This window comes from Cucurbita pepo, chromosome 2, assembly GCF_057944985.1.
Source record: "Cucurbita pepo subsp. pepo isolate OVF chromosome 2, ASM5794498v1, whole genome shotgun sequence".
In the NCBI taxonomy this organism is placed as follows: domain Eukaryota; kingdom Viridiplantae; phylum Streptophyta; class Magnoliopsida; order Cucurbitales; family Cucurbitaceae; genus Cucurbita; species Cucurbita pepo.
In genome coordinates, this window is record NC_141799.1 from 2415748 (window position 1) to 2430568 (window position 14821).

At 37.0% G+C, this 14821-nt stretch overlaps 3 protein-coding genes across 4 annotated transcripts; 2 read left to right on the forward strand and 1 right to left on the reverse strand.

Annotated features, from left to right (window-relative positions):
- Window positions 1-119: 119 nt before the first annotated feature.
- On the forward strand, window positions 120-2055 carry LOC111788297 (polyadenylate-binding protein-interacting protein 5). Its single transcript, XM_023668622.2, has 3 exons — window positions 120-318; window positions 1026-1481; window positions 1606-2055. Exons 2-3 carry the CDS (start codon window positions 1059-1061, stop codon window positions 1759-1761), a joined length of 579 nt encoding a protein of 192 aa, XP_023524390.1. The 5' UTR covers window positions 120-318; window positions 1026-1058; the 3' UTR covers window positions 1762-2055.
- A 1229-nt stretch (window positions 2056-3284) lies between these two features.
- On the forward strand, window positions 3285-5663 carry LOC111788227 (uncharacterized). Of its 2 annotated transcripts, XM_023668508.2 has the most exons (4): window positions 3285-3374; window positions 3533-3900; window positions 4493-4920; window positions 5004-5663. In XM_023668508.2, the coding sequence occupies exons 2-4, from the start codon at window positions 3736-3738 to the stop codon at window positions 5440-5442; spliced, it is 1032 nt and encodes a 343-aa protein (XP_023524276.2). In that variant the 5' UTR covers window positions 3285-3374; window positions 3533-3735; the 3' UTR covers window positions 5443-5663. The 2 variants fall into 2 exon arrangements, with proteins under 2 accessions (XP_023524276.2, XP_086977282.1); XM_087121156.1 differs by lacking the exon at window positions 3285-3374 and having other exon boundaries at window positions 3421-3900.
- A 254-nt stretch (window positions 5664-5917) lies between these two features.
- On the reverse strand, window positions 5918-13688 carry LOC111788088 (uncharacterized). The gene is made up of 6 exons (XM_087121024.1): window positions 12173-13688; window positions 11753-12009; window positions 8211-10130; window positions 7621-7741; window positions 7084-7143; window positions 5918-6988 (listed from the first exon to the last, which is right to left on the reverse strand). The coding sequence occupies exons 1-6, from the start codon at window positions 12281-12283 to the stop codon at window positions 5960-5962; spliced, it is 3498 nt and encodes a 1165-aa protein (XP_086977150.1). The 5' UTR covers window positions 12284-13688; the 3' UTR covers window positions 5918-5959.
- Between the last annotated feature and the right edge of the window lie 1133 nt (window positions 13689-14821).

The window sequence follows — 14821 nt, forward strand, 5'->3', positions numbered from 1 at the left end:
ATTTTCGTATGCTTTTACAACAGTGTTAACGGCGACATTCCAACCACGTAGAGCATCTTATCACTGTGTCCAAACAGACCCCTCAAATCAATCATCAAGAGGTTCAAGTGAGAAGTCTTATATAGTCTGCTTAGACCCAACACAACCATGAGGATCTTCTTCGATACTTCTCAATCTCAATTCCGTATTTATGAACCCCAGCTTTCCGATCATTGCCTCATTTCTCTCTTCAGTTTAATCGTGTAGCGATTAGGGTTTCGTAAGTTCTTTACTTATTGTTGAAATTCGGTCTTCGAGATCGAGATTTCGTCTCCGAAGGTGAGTTTCTTGTTTGGAAGTCCGATCGTCGTGATGAGCGTTGAATTCTCGAGTTTTTCTTTCGATACCACTGTTTTTTTCATGTAGTTTTTTTATTGTGAAGTGAAATAGATGATGTTTTGTGGCTTTTTAAACTGGTGGTGTTGCATGTATGTCGGTTATCCAACTGATTTGTGGTGGTTTGATAATCTTACTTGATGTTAGGTTTAGAGGTAATGGTTTGTGGTACTCTAATGTCTGTGGTGATCGAGATTTTCTTTCTTCGCTTTGTAAGCTTTGGATGTTTGAACTTTCTTCTTTAAACTTGATTTTGAAAGTGGTTTGCTGTTCAGGATTTGATTCTTCTGATGTTGGTTTGATCTTTGCTTGTCTTGGAGTTCTTATGAACTCTTCATTGGCGTAGTTTTCCGATAAAGTTAAATGGTCAACTTCTGGTGAAGAAACATAGATATGGTTAATATTGTTTTTCTGATCATGCGACCTATGCTTCGAATTGCTAGAAGTTCGAAATTGTGAGCGGATTATTTGATGCAGCTCTGTTGAATGTTCTTGATCTGAATATCCTCTTCTCCTTTGAATTTAATTTTAGATGCATGCAGAACTTGAAGGTCATGCGTGAATTGACTTTGAAAGTTCTATGAGATTATATGTGTTCTTCATTCGTGATTTTTTTCTTTTTGGGTTAAATTGTTGTGGTGGAACGACAGGGCAAGGTGCCAATCATTTCTGTATCTGGAGCAATGAAGCCGATTGGATCATCTTTGAATCCATATGCAACATCCTACATTCCACTCTCCAAGAGAGAGGCCAACAAAACTTTTATACCAGAAAACTCTTCCAGGGGAAATGTTGGGGCTATCATTCCGGGATATTCTGAACATCATATTTATAATCCTCAGTACGACGACATTTCCCCGTTTTTAAACATGCATCGTGGCGAGAAGGCACCTGGTTCTGTTGCTTCTGCTGTGAAGAATCACCCTTTTCATGGACCAAGTTCACGAAGGACTGAAATGGCGATGATGTTTGGTAGAGAAATGTTCATGGAACTAGAGTTGCTTCACGAAAGTTTCCCTGGATTATCTGATCAGTCCATTACTGAAGTCTATTTTGCAAATAAGGGTGACTTGGATGCTGCTATAGACATGCTGAACCAGCTCGAGGTTCTCTCTTTCGATACTCGTTATTGTTCTTGATTTCTATCTTAAACTGCTGTTCCACTTGTTATTGATTTATGCTTAGGATTTGCATTGCTTAACTGTTTTGTTGGTTTAATTTGATGCTTAGAACAAACATTCAGCTGATTTTGAATATGCCCCTCAAAGTCTCCCGGACTCCTTGGACATCGGCGATATCTCGGAATCTGGGTTTGCAGATGTTAGTCAACCATCTTTCAGAATGAAGAGTGCCAATGGCGGCCCTGGTACCTCATCCAGGTTCTAGGTAGTGTCTGTTGGTTTTGAGAAGTGTGTTTTTCCTTTGATTACTTGTGTGGGTTGATGCTCCATATAAGTGAAAACACTCTTCTTTGGGATATAAGGGACCATCTTTGGTTATAGGATTGTATAGTTCCTTATACTTACATGAACTCATATGCATCGGGGTCGTTGTCGTCGTCGTTTCGGCCAATCAAAAAGATCGAAATATAGCGAGCTTTTGCTGGTTGATTCAAGTCCACACATGATTTCTGAACTATTTTGATTCAGAATTAATATTATGTTGTATTGCTTCATTGCATTTTTCCTGGTGTGATCTGTTCTCTTTAACTTCTTATATCATGAAAATGCACAAAACGAGTGTTTTTCCATGAAGAAAGGATGGAAATATTTTGATGCATTATTGATGGGTTATTTTAGTCCCAAAAAAAGCATCAACCATGCACGGTAACGTATATAATATAACCATGCACGGTAACGTATATAATATAACCATGCACGGTAACGTATATAATATAACCATGCACGGTAACGTATATAATATAACGTCTGTTTAGAATGGTTTCAAAAAAGTACTTTTAAGAGAATAACAGTGTTTTTAAACCGTTAGAAAGTTATTTCAAATTGGTCATAGATCGCGTTCATAAATGTTTTCTTAAACTCGACAAATGTAATTTTAAACCGTTAAAAAATCATTTCAAGTGGACCCCATATTCCGAGAATTTGAATTTCTAAGCTCGAAAAAATGTTATATATCGAAATGAGTCACGTTCATAAATGTTTTCTTAAACTCGACAAATGCAATTTTAAACCGTTAGAAAATCATTTCAAGTGGACCCCAGATTACGAGAATTTGAATTTCTAACCTCAAAAAAATGGTATATATCGAAATGAGTCACGTTCATAAATATTTTCTCAAACTCGACAAATGTAATTTTAAACCGTTAGAAAATCATTTCAAGTGGACCCCAGATTACGAGAATTTGAATTTCTAAGCTCGAAAAAATGGTATATATCGAAATGAGTCACGTTCATAAATGTTTTCTCAAACTCGACAAATGTAATTTTAAACCGTTAGAAAATCATTTCAAGTGGACCCCAGATTACGAGAATTTGAATTTCTAACCTCAAAAAAATGGTATATATCGAAATGAGTCACGTTCATAAATGTTTTCTTAAACTCGACAAATGTAATTTTAAACCGTTAGAAAGTCATTTCAAGTGGGCCCCAGATTACGTTCATAATTTTGTTTTAAAGGGTGAGATTTTACATTTCTAACCTCGAGAAAATGGTATATACCGTAATGAGCTAACCTCGAAAAAATGGTATATATCGTAATGAGCTAGGGCACGGATAAGATATGGTTTTAAAAAACATGGATACTCCAACAAAATAATAACTTCTTTTATTACAATTGGGAAAAATTAGTAACATGTTGTTCAGATAACTAAGTTCCTAAGAGAAAAAAATAAATAATATTAAAAAGAAAAAAATAATAACCAAAACGAGAATTTAAAAATTCACCGCGAGTTTCGGATAATATAAAATCTCAAACATTCTTCGCAAACACGGTATCGAAATGAATCTCCACCTACGTGCATGGCAATATCGAACACCAGGTATTTTGTTTCTCGATTGTGTGCGATTTCTGAATCATCATATACTTTCTTCCTTTTTTTTAATCAAAATCAAAATCAAAATCGAAGTTTCTCAGTCCAATTTTATTGAAACGGAATCATCGATTCAGAAGTTTGACTTTCGTATTTTCAATCCGCAGCGAAGGATCGATCGAAATGTTTGCCCGAAGCTGTACATTTCGTTTGAAATTTTATGTTTGAGGGAAGAAAGAGGGACGAATTGAAGATTTTATAGAAGCTCAACGTTTGATCTGGGTCTTTTATTGAAGGAGACCTAGTACTACGGACTTTGAGCGATTGGATTGGATCTGATTTCTTCTGTTGTTTCTGGATTCGATCGAGAATGGGAGTCGATTATTACAATATATTGAAGGTGAACAGGAATGCCAATGACGACGATCTCAAGAAGGCGTATAGAAGGTTAGCCATGAAATGGCACCCTGATAAAAACCCCAACAGCAAGAAAGAAGCTGAAACCAAGTTCAAGCAGATCTCCGAGGCGTATGAGGCAAGATTTTGTTTCCTTTGTTTATTAAATCCCTAGAAGTTGTTTAATCTCTCTCTTATTCAGGTTATTACTCTTTAGGGACAAAGTTGTTCTAGCAATTGTTTCTGTTTTCTTATGATTGGGCTGTGAGAATGAAAATGAATTAGGAACTCTATGTTCATTGAAAGAATCTCTTGTATTTCGATTAGATGGCCAACAAGCATAATTGGAAATTTAGCATGGATCAAATGGATTTGTTTTAGGACTAATAGACCAATATCCAAACTGTTTGTATGATTGTATGATCAGAGAGACCAATATCCAAACTGTTTGTATGATTGTATGATCAGAGAGACCAATATCCAAACTGTTTGTATGATCAGACAAGTTTTGTAATGATTTCTTAATAATGTTGTTTGCTGGAGGAGGAAGAAAGAACCCAGCATGGATCAAAGAACCCTCTGTTCTATCTTCATTCAATCTCTCCAATGCTCCAAATCTGAACACTAAAGATATTTTGTGGTTCAAATTAGACTTTTGCAGATGAGCACTTGTTTCTGATTCATTTCTCTACCAATATCCAAACTGTTTGTATGATCAGTTTTGTAAACAGGTGTTGAGTGACCCTCAGAAGAGGGCAATCTATGATCAATATGGTGAAGAAGGGTTAAAAGACATGCCACCACCAGGCAGTGGAACCTTCCCATACGGAAACGGAGGCGGCGGTGGTGGAGGCGGAGGTGGAGGCGGGTCGAGCGGGTTTAATCCAAGGAATGCAGAGGATATCTTTGCAGAATTCTTTGGAAGCAGTCCTTTTGGGTTTGGTTCATCAGGACCAGGGAAGTCTATGAGGTACCAATCAGAGGGAGGAGTTTTTGGGGGATTTGGTGGAAGTGAAAACGTTTTCAGAACATATAGTGAAAACGTAACACCAAAGAAACCCCCACCAGTAGAGACCAAATTGCCCTGCACTCTTGAGGAGCTCTACTCTGGATCAACAAGAAAGATGAAAATCTCAAGAACAGTTGTTGATGCAAATGGGTATGCAATTTTTCATCTCTTTTCACCTTAAGATGAACAATAGGATCCTTTTCTGATGTTCTTATAATATGAACACTTTACAGACGCCAAGTCCCTGAGACAGAGATATTGACAATAGATGTGAAGCCCGGATGGAAGAAGGGAACAAAGATCACCTTTCCAGATAAGGGGAATGAACAACCAAACCAACTGCCTGCAGATTTGGTGTTTGTTATTGATGAGAAGCCCCATGAAGTTTTCAAGAGAGATGGTAATGATATCATTATGAATCATAGGGTGACATTAGCAGAGGCATTGGGTGGAACCACTATATACGTCACAATGCTCGATGGTCGTAATTTGTCGATACCCGTAATTGACATTGTTAGTCCAGGTTACGAGCTTGTCCTTGCCAGAGAGGGAATGCCAATCGTAAGAGAACCGGGTAACCGGGGCGATTTGAGGATCAAATTCGATGTAAAATTTCCTACGAGATTAACCCTCGAGCAACGAGTAGGACTTAAACGCGCTTTGGGAGGTTGATGAAGAAGAAAAAGAAGGTATTATTGGTGATATTTAATCTGCTAAAGGTGAAAACTATAGTAATGGATTGTAAAACTATAGGGTCTAGAAAATCATATGCCCTCATAAATCTAGGTGTGGGCTCTTGTAACTTAACCATAAATGTCCATTCATTTGTAAGCTATATAACCTTATATTTTGTATCTATCCTCAAATAATACTCCAAAGAAATATGCTTATAATGCCTCGATTTTCTTCCTTTTTACTTCAATTGCCTAAAAAAAGCTTTACCGAGTTCAATCAGAAAGAGAAAAATTGCTTTTTACCTTTGAAAAGCAAAAAGGAACAGGAAAATCGCTTTTTACCTCTAAAAAGGTAAAAGGAACGCCCTTGGGATCGGTCCTAAGCTTTAGAATCAATGTGAGATTTTGAAAAATACAACCAACAGAAACAAGAAGACAAGCTAAAAGGGCAAATTAAAAGTAGAAAAGAGAGGGAACAAATAAACAAATAATTTGCCTTTAAACGAAGGAAAAATTCAAAACCCTCTGTTATTTGAAGGGTTGGAAGGCGTTGATCGCCCAAATGCTCCATAAAACTGACCACTACCACTATGACTACCACCTAAATTGCTAAAAGAATGTATATTGATGGGGTTGTTGTTGTGGCCTTGCTGAGGAACCCACCATGTCCCTTGTTGATTTGCATTTAAGGGGAGGCGGCCCCCCACGGTCTGCTGGTTAGCACCCAACTGGGACAACTGCCCCAGATGCTGCTGCTGTTGGTTCACCACATAATGAGGCCTCAGTGACGGCTGCCCGAGCCTGCGCACAGCCTGCTGCAAGTGCGAGGGAGGAGGCATTCGATGCCTTGAGGCTGCTGCTGCTGCTTGTGGTTGCCATTCCGGGATGTCGTCATCGTCATCGTCGTCATTCCACGACTGGATGGGTACTGAACTGAAGCCCCTTTCTTGCCAGTTTCCGCTAGAGGCATTTTCGCTTTGCCCATATTTTTGCACAATCTCTCGCATTTTCTCTACAGGCCGAGACCAAGTTCGGGAAATTGGCTGAAATGAGGGCAGCCTAGACAGTCCTTGGGGAGGAGGGTTTGCAGAACCAGAGAAGTTAAACTCAGGAAGATCGTCATCATCCCGAGTAGTTGACGGGCCAAAGCCAGGCGGGACATCATCTTCGCCATCAGCATCATCCTCCTCAGTCAGAGGATAATCGCTGGCGACGGGAAAATAGCCTCGAGGCATAGGGGAAACATCATTAGCTTTCAAGTTTGGTGTCTCCTGCAGTCTTCTAGAGCTAAAATGTTGCTTTTTTGAACTGCGTTTGTGGAGTGACGTTGAGTTTGGTGACATTAAAGTTAATTGGGGTTTTCTCCATACAACGACGCCTATTAGGCCATTTTCAATTGCATTAAGTAACTCATTATTTTCCTTTAGAAGGATCCTGCCAACCATTTCAAGAATCCGTCCGTGTGGAGAGCAAAAATAAAATTCCACCCCAGAACCAGGCTCCGCTATACCAACTCGCTCATCAGCGACATACGACTCCGCCACCTACAAGATTTGAGAATTCCGAGTATAAACACAACAGCAGAATGGCTGAAACCTACTTGGAGAAACCTCAAGAGAGACTACTACTAATACATTACCTCTTGAAGATTTGCTCGGTCGCTTTCCGGGCAACCTTTCTTTAAATCCAAATGAAGAACCTGCAAGAATATGGAAATTAATATCTTCAACAAAACCCAGAAACAAGAACAATGGTAATACGTAATCATAAGAACAATGGTAATTCTTTTGGTTCAAAAAGTAGAACTCAAAATTGAATGACAATTGGAAAACAGAACGCCGTCTGCTATGCCAAGTAACTTTCCATATGTGCAAAGATTGTTGAGTTTATATGTACTATTAGTCCAAAGATTGTTGGGTTTATTTATACGATTTGACACTTTTCTGATATGCCAAGCAACTTTCCATACGTGCTTTGAACGGAATAATGATCGACAACTTTGAACGTATGATTTATCCAAGAGGCAGAATGCTAGCGCATGAAAATGAGAACGAATGCATTTGTATTTTCTTGGCAACTTTCATCTTTTAATTTGTTCTTTTTTGTCCCGTGGAGTGAATTTTAGGGGGGGAAATTGGTCAGAGGCATGTGTACAGGAAAAATAAACTAAAGATACCATAACGGCTCGACTACGAGATAATGGAAGCTCTTGAAGGAACTTCTCAAATGCATCCAATCTAACTCTTCCTTTGATCTCAAGAGTGCTAGGCCAATCTTTCGCTGATGTTCTTTCACCACTGCAACAAAGCAAGGCAATTATTAAAAAGAACGCATCAAGAACATTAAAACCAACCAGGAAACCCACAAAGGCAGCAAGTAAAATTTAGATTACACTGTAAAGACAAATCCTTTCTCGATCACGTTAATCATGGAAACCAAGAACGTTAACACGTTATGAATGCAACAAAACTATGTCTAACATTCAACACAAAGATATATCTAAAACTAAACTTGGCAATTTTTTTCACTAAATCAAAAGTTGTCACTTAAAACTTAAAGGTCACATGGGAATGCCCAAATGAAGAAATGTGGAAACCATGCAGATACATGTAAATGCTGGAGCTTGATTAATGCAAGGAAAAACTAAGCTTACTGAGGTTTTCAAGTAAAATCATGAAAGAGAAATATCCAACAAAAAATATATAATTATTGTGAATGCAATTACAAAAGAAGTAAAATCCACGATTAATCAGAGAAAATACACACCTTATGTAGCTACCCACGACCGGAGTCATTGTCGAAATATTGTACTGGAGGATGCCATCCCATAAATATTCTAAACTAAATGTGCTGGCCAAAGATTCTGTCCCAGATTTTGCATTACTATCACCAGATACTGTACCATCATTCCTGTCAGATGTTCTTAACCCAGCTTGATTTTCATTCAAGTCCTCATCAGTTTTACAATCACTAGATGTCAAATCCATGTGGCTAATAGAAGACGAGCCAATGTCTGCTTTTGTATAAGACTCAATATTTTCATTTTTGTCTATACTAACATCAGTTGCGCCTTCCATAGAATGAGCTGCAGACTTCAACTGAGAGCCAGGCTCTGGCTCACCCTTCTCCAAAATAGGAGACAATTTACCAGTACCTTCAGATAAAATATTGAAAGGTGGCTCTGTATCAAAGGATTCCATAAACTCATCTATGGAGGAGATCGGAGGCAGTGACAATAATTCAGACCCTTCAGTCGATGCAATTGTAAAGGTGTACTCATCCTTGTCAGATGCACCATTTTTCTGGCCAGAAATATTCCACTCGTCCATAATTGTATCAGGTTCATCAGGTGATCCACCTACAGTCTCATTCTTATTACGTTGACTCTGAGAAAACGTAGAAACCCCAGATGAAACATCGATAGAGGCATTATCGTATTCTTCAACTTCTACTTGAAACTCACCTTTATGCGTCTTCCTTACCAAACGTCTGATATCAACTTCTGAGTTGGGTAAAACTACCATTTGTGCAAGTTCTTCAGCCTTGGCCATTCTCCACTCAGAAAGCTCCTTAGATGCAAGTTCCTCGGCAGTCATGGAACATAATCTTTCTGGGGTAATTTCCCCATTCATAACCCTTTCTCTCAGCTCGGGATTATTTCTGTCTTTCAGGTTGAACAAAAGGGATCTTCCTTTCTCCTTGTACTTTTTATTAACACCACTAAATAATTTAAATAATTCTTCTTCCATTTTAAATGCCAAAGACTCAGGACTCTGTACTGGTTTTGATCCTTGGTTTTGATTTGCTATACCAACATCAATCTTCTGAAGTTCATCAGTTCTGATTACCTTTTTATCAGCTAGCCCTACATCAGCTTCCAGTACCCAAGAGAGAGAATTTTCTTGTAAAAGATCGTCTTTAATAAAAAAGTTATCCCCAAAAGAAATATCTTCATAAGACAAAATATTATTTGGTTGAAAGACTCGTCCATCATATCCTAATGACTCTAAATCGCTATCATTTACACACAGCAAATTCTTATCTAACATCCTTCCTACATTATCTTCAAGACCAACAGAATCTAACTTCTCGGAAAAGATTTTCTTTGAGTCATCAGATACATGAACAATAATAGCTGGATCAGACGCTAAAGCATTTTCCTGCATTTGAGTTGCAGACTTCTCAGCCTCAGTTAAAGGATTTGTTTCATCATTAGAAGATTTGTTTTGCTGCTGCGATACCAAGGCTAATGCAGCAGCCAAGGATTCCCTCATCTTTGATCTCACAGACCCAGTCGGCTCATTTTGCATTTTGGAAGTTGGAGTCACTGGAGCACTCTGGCATTTGGGAGCAGTGGAACGTTGATGTACAACTTTAGTTGGATGTGATTCTATTTGCTGTACCTTTCTCTTAGTTCCTGCAGGGAAATGCATCGATGTGGGAGCTGGGACATTCTTTGGTATTTGTAAAGGAGGTCTTTTGGCTAATCCAGATACTTGTTGCAACCATGATCGAGGTTCCATCTGTGCAACTCGCTTATTATGCAATGAAGCCTGCTGTGAGAGAGAGTTAAAAGGCTCACTCGATGGCTTGCGCTTCACAGGAAGTGACAGCAATCCTTCTGCAGTTCTCAGCATGTTTCCAGTCCCTCCAAATAGATTGTCCAAATTGATTGTCAGGTATTTTTTTTATAAAAGAAACCACTTTCGAGGTAAGGAAGGAAAAGGTAGTAAAAATACAAGATAAAAAGATGAAAAATAACTAGCAAAGCAAACAAAAGTACAGCCAAAAATCGGCCATAAAGAGCTCCCACCCCGGTTTAAAAGGCAGAAACTTCTTAGGAAGGAAGTACAACAAAGACCTAAGTGCTTGAGGCTCAAAAAAGCAACTCGAGAAAATGAAGCTAAGAAAAAATATTTCAGAAGATACACTTCTTACCTTGAAAGAGTCATTAAACTAATGCAAGCCCGAAACCTTCCAAAACCCTCTAAAATGCCAAGCAATAACCTTCAATGAGGATCTCTTAAGAAACTATTCACAGAAAATAAAAATTTCTGGCACTACACTCTTGGATCATCTCTAAGAAAAAAGCCGAGAACAAAATTTCATCAAACTTGATCTCAACCATCATCAATCGTTATACAAACAAACCTGCTTATTCTAAAAAGAATATTGGACAGAAAAAGAAACTTAAGAGCCGACTGTTTCGAAACTTTCCAAGACCTCTAAAAGCCATAAAAGAATCTTCAATGAGGTTTAAACGAAAAGAACTGAACTTTTATCTGAGATGAATAAGGCAGAATTTCACACATCCAAAGACTGCAAATCTAACAAGAAATGAAATCTTTTTAGGAATCAAGAGGGTAGACTCCACTCAAAAATCTTCTTTAAAGAAAGTACATCATATTCGTCCAAAAAAGGAGAGTCAATGCCTGTTCAAGATTATCGGGGAAATTTCCAATTTCTCAAAACATTGGTTAATGATTCAGCCTCAGAGTCAATAAATGGTAAGGAAGATGTTGGAACATCTGAAAATTCAGGAGAAAGCAGTACAATTTTTTTGAGATTTAAGTCTGAACCTAAAATGGAAAATGACAATGACAATGACAAATTAACAAAATTATGAGAGGCCTTGCAATGTTTGCTTCGAAGACTCCTTTTCTAGAAGGGAAGCTGATTGGATTGGGGGAACTACAATGTGTAGGCAAGCATTTTCAATAAAATCTAGATTAGCCAACTTACTTTTTCAAGACCTATCTTGCATTTAATGAAACCAGAGGATATAACAGAGGCATCGAAAATTGAATAAACTTAATAGAAATGAAAGATTCTGAAGCCATGACAACGATTCATCATGAGTTTTTTCTGGTATAAAATTCTGAATATGTGGCAATAAAAGAGTATTTAATCTTTGATCGTTGGGCATTCACTTCATTATTTAGTTTAAATCACTTCCATCAGAAGTTGGTCTAATAAAACCACGGGAAATAACACCTTATGAAGATGGTAGTTGATTATGATCATGCAAGAAACCGACATTTCATGCTAAGACAGTCAAATGCAACAAATCACCAAAACTGTGGGAAAATTTTCAAACATTACCAACTTCAACTTTTGTTTGGATTAATCCACAAATATATTCTTCTACTTTTATTACCGCAACTAACTATCAAAGAGATTAATTGTTTGGGAGGAAATGCTTAACAGACCACAAAAGTTCTGCCCTATTGCTTCAAAGAAAGAAAGCTTCCAATATGGGAAAGGTAGATTCTTTAAAGGAATCCATCCTCCGTAGCTCTTTATCTTACTCCAAATAGGAATGTTTCTTGTTGGACCAATACTGAATTTTCAACCAAACAAACCTCCACTTATCAACTAAACTTATTCTCAAAAAAACAGCCTTTTCATCCATGAATGGATTTAATAAACTTTTGGACACAAAATAACCTTCTAAAGTGACTATCACCTCTTTCCAAGAGTAGTGAGCAAGCATCCTAGAAACAGCCAATGAATTGAGATTCAAATTCATTACTTCCTTCTCTTTTCTCACCCAAAAAGAAGAAGCCTGAAGGGGCACTCCTTTCAAAAAGTCATGACTTCGAAAGTGGTGTGGATTTTTTCTAGTCACATTTGCATAACTTTTGGAGGATCACTTACTTTTCACAAATTCTTCGTGTGTCATTGTAGCTTTCTTAGGCGGATGAGAAGATTCGGACAATAAAAGCTACCAGAAATTGAACTAATGAAGGGTCATTGGAAGAAACTACAACCAGTCTAGATAATGACAATTCCACTTTGCTTATCACAGAGTCCAATTGACTACTTAGCATTCCTCGCATTGAATATTTCTCAGAAACAAGATTGTTGACCAGACTACGGCACTAACATTACACATAATAAATTTTTCGCTAGGTATGTGAGCATCAAATAGTGTCCACATGTTGTGCTTTATCATTCTTAAGAAGAAACTTAAGCATCTGCATTTAGAGCAAAGTACATCTTCAAAATCAAGAAACTATATCGCAGTTTACTACATGCTGTTATCCAACCCCAACGATTCAAGTCCATTTACACTTTATATGGTTACACACAAATTGTTAAGTGCAGGGGGTATGAACATTAGAGTAGCATAAAAATGACAAACCAGGGTGTAAGCGAGTACAATTTACTAAACTCCATGCTCCAAAACGCATTTGGGGCACATCTTCGAGGTGAGACTGACAGTATTGCCTCAAGGAATGCAGTATGGCATACACTCGAGACAACCTCAAACCCTACTGTTGTCTAATAAATAAGCATAAACAGAAGAAATCATATAAAAGTAAAAGAAATCATATGGAACTTCCAACTTCGAAAAGAAGATTTGTCCTCCATCCATTAAAATCCCCATTAGCCTAAGTTTGCATTTTGTCGATTAGGTATCATAATGTTTTTATGTCATAGCTGTACATTGTGAAGTGTAAAGATTAGGCATGCAATCCTTTTTTTACTTTCAAAAACCTATGTAAATACGCGTTCCCACACCACCGAGTAAATACGTATCGGGATTTCTAGGAAAAGTAACACACCTTCCAGAATCAAAATGAATAGATCAATTCAACCTCACATCGCAGGTGCTTCGCACAAAAAAGTACCTTTCACTATCAATCTCATCAATTTTGCTTTTCGCAAAAGACATTGAAGAAAAAATGAGGCAACGGAAAAGGAAAAATTGCACTCGAGCATAGAAAGTAGCAATAAGGCGCAAAACCAGCAAACATCAAGAATTTCACGACCATCACAGTTGAATTAAACAATTGAAAAAGACCCATAATACACCAATAATCATTCGTAAAGATTAATTCAACCTCCCATTAAGGCCACGCATAACCTTCGAACCAAAAGAAAAATATCCTCCACTACCCAATCTCATCAACCAATCCTCAAAACTCAATTTCAAAGCAAAATACCTCAAAGTAAAATCAGCCAAAAAAAAGAACTAATTCACTCCAAGTAATTAAAAAAAAAAAAAAAAAAAAAAAAAAAAAAAAAAACGGACAGGTACACCATACGAAATCAGAAAACATCAAGAATTCCATATCATCACAACCAATTCAAAATAATCCCAATTCAAAATAATCCATCAAAAGCCACCCGCCAAAAGCATATCAACAACCATTCGAAAACCTAAAACCCTAACCGAACACCTCCCCATCATCCAAATCCACAAAAAAGAAAAAAACTGTCCAAAAATGCAAGAAATGAACATACATAAATCATCCGATACAGCACGATCCGTAGAAGGCGAGCGCAGTGCCAGCGAGAGAAAGTAACCACCAGATCAAAAATTGCAGAGAGAAGAGAGGTCGATGGCGATAGAAGCTAAGCAGAGTTGAAAAGATAATGGAAATGGAATCGGGAGGAGAGAGAGAGAGAGTGGCCAAGAAAGGCTCGAAGATTTAGAGCGAAAAGGGTCGCGCTTCGAAATGCAATCCGCGAGAGTGAGTGAAAAAAATTAATTTATATTAGCGGTACGTCACCTTCTCCGCCACGTGGCAATCATATAGAAAGCAGTTATCTTGATTGAGATTCACACGTGCCTAAGATTACGTGTCACGCTTGATTTTTTTTTTGGGCCGCACTGGCCACTAGGTTAATGAGATTGTACAAAACTCATCTTAAATTTTAATTTTAATTTTTTTTTCTTTTTTTGAAAAATTAATTTCCCTCTTCCATTTTTTTTTTTTTTTTTAATTTTGTGTAGGTTGGATTAGAGAAAAATATATATATATATTTTTTTTTTTATTATCTATTCTCGAGTTAGATTAGTGGATTTTTTTTTAATTATTATTTTTTAAACGGTACTCTTTTACTAATACTTTTGGTTATGTCTTTACTAATTAAAATTATTTTAAAATTTTTTACAGATCTAAAAATAAAGAAAAATACTTTTTACAAGTTTTTACTTCAATTTTCATTACATCTTTATCCGTAATATTCGTGTTTAATTTCAATATAATTTTTATTTATTCATAAGTTATTTCACGTTTAAATTATAACATTTTAAAGGTATAAAATTTATTTATACTTTACTTATTTTATTTATTTATACTTTACTTGTTTTATTTTATATTTGATCTTGAGGTAAAAAATGTTCTTCCTTAATAGATTCTTTCCAAAGTTCCATCTGTTCTTGAATAGATTCTTTCGAAAGGGCTTCTCTTTTAGGGTCTTGGTATTCGGGCTTCTATTTTAAGGTCTTGGGTCTTGGTATTCGGGCTTCTATTTTAGGGTCTTGGTATGCATATGACGCAAGTACATAACTCAACGAGAAATTTTTTTACTTATTCAATTTCTAATGAATAAAATTTCTAACTTGTTCAATTTCTAATGAATCA

Bases quoted from the DNA above. Each gene is read 5' to 3' on its own strand.
- LOC111788297 (XM_023668622.2), top strand. From the start codon at position 1,059: ATGAAGCCGATTGGATCATCTTTGAATCCATATGCAACATCCTACATT. The intron at 1,482-1,605 runs GTTCTCTCTTTC...TTTGATGCTTAG, and splicing joins ACATGCTGAACCAGCTCGAG to AACAAACATTCAGCTGATTT.
- LOC111788227 (XM_023668508.2), top strand. From the start codon at position 3,736: ATGGGAGTCGATTATTACAATATATTGAAGGTGAACAGGAATGCCAAT. The intron at 3,901-4,492 runs GCAAGATTTTGT...TTTTGTAAACAG, and splicing joins AGATCTCCGAGGCGTATGAG to GTGTTGAGTGACCCTCAGAA. The intron at 4,921-5,003 runs GTATGCAATTTT...AACACTTTACAG, and splicing joins ACAGTTGTTGATGCAAATGG to ACGCCAAGTCCCTGAGACAG.
- LOC111788088 (XM_087121024.1), bottom strand. From the start codon at position 12,283: ATGCGAGGAATGCTAAGTAGTCAATTGGACTCTGTGATAAGCAAAGTG. The intron at 12,010-12,172 runs GTAGCTTTTATT...GTGCCCCTTCAG, and splicing joins CTTCATTAGTTCAATTTCTG to GCTTCTTCTTTTTGGGTGAG. The intron at 10,131-11,752 runs GTAAGATAAAGA...TCTTTTATAAAA, and splicing joins AAGAAACATTCCTATTTGGA to AAAATACCTGACAATCAATT.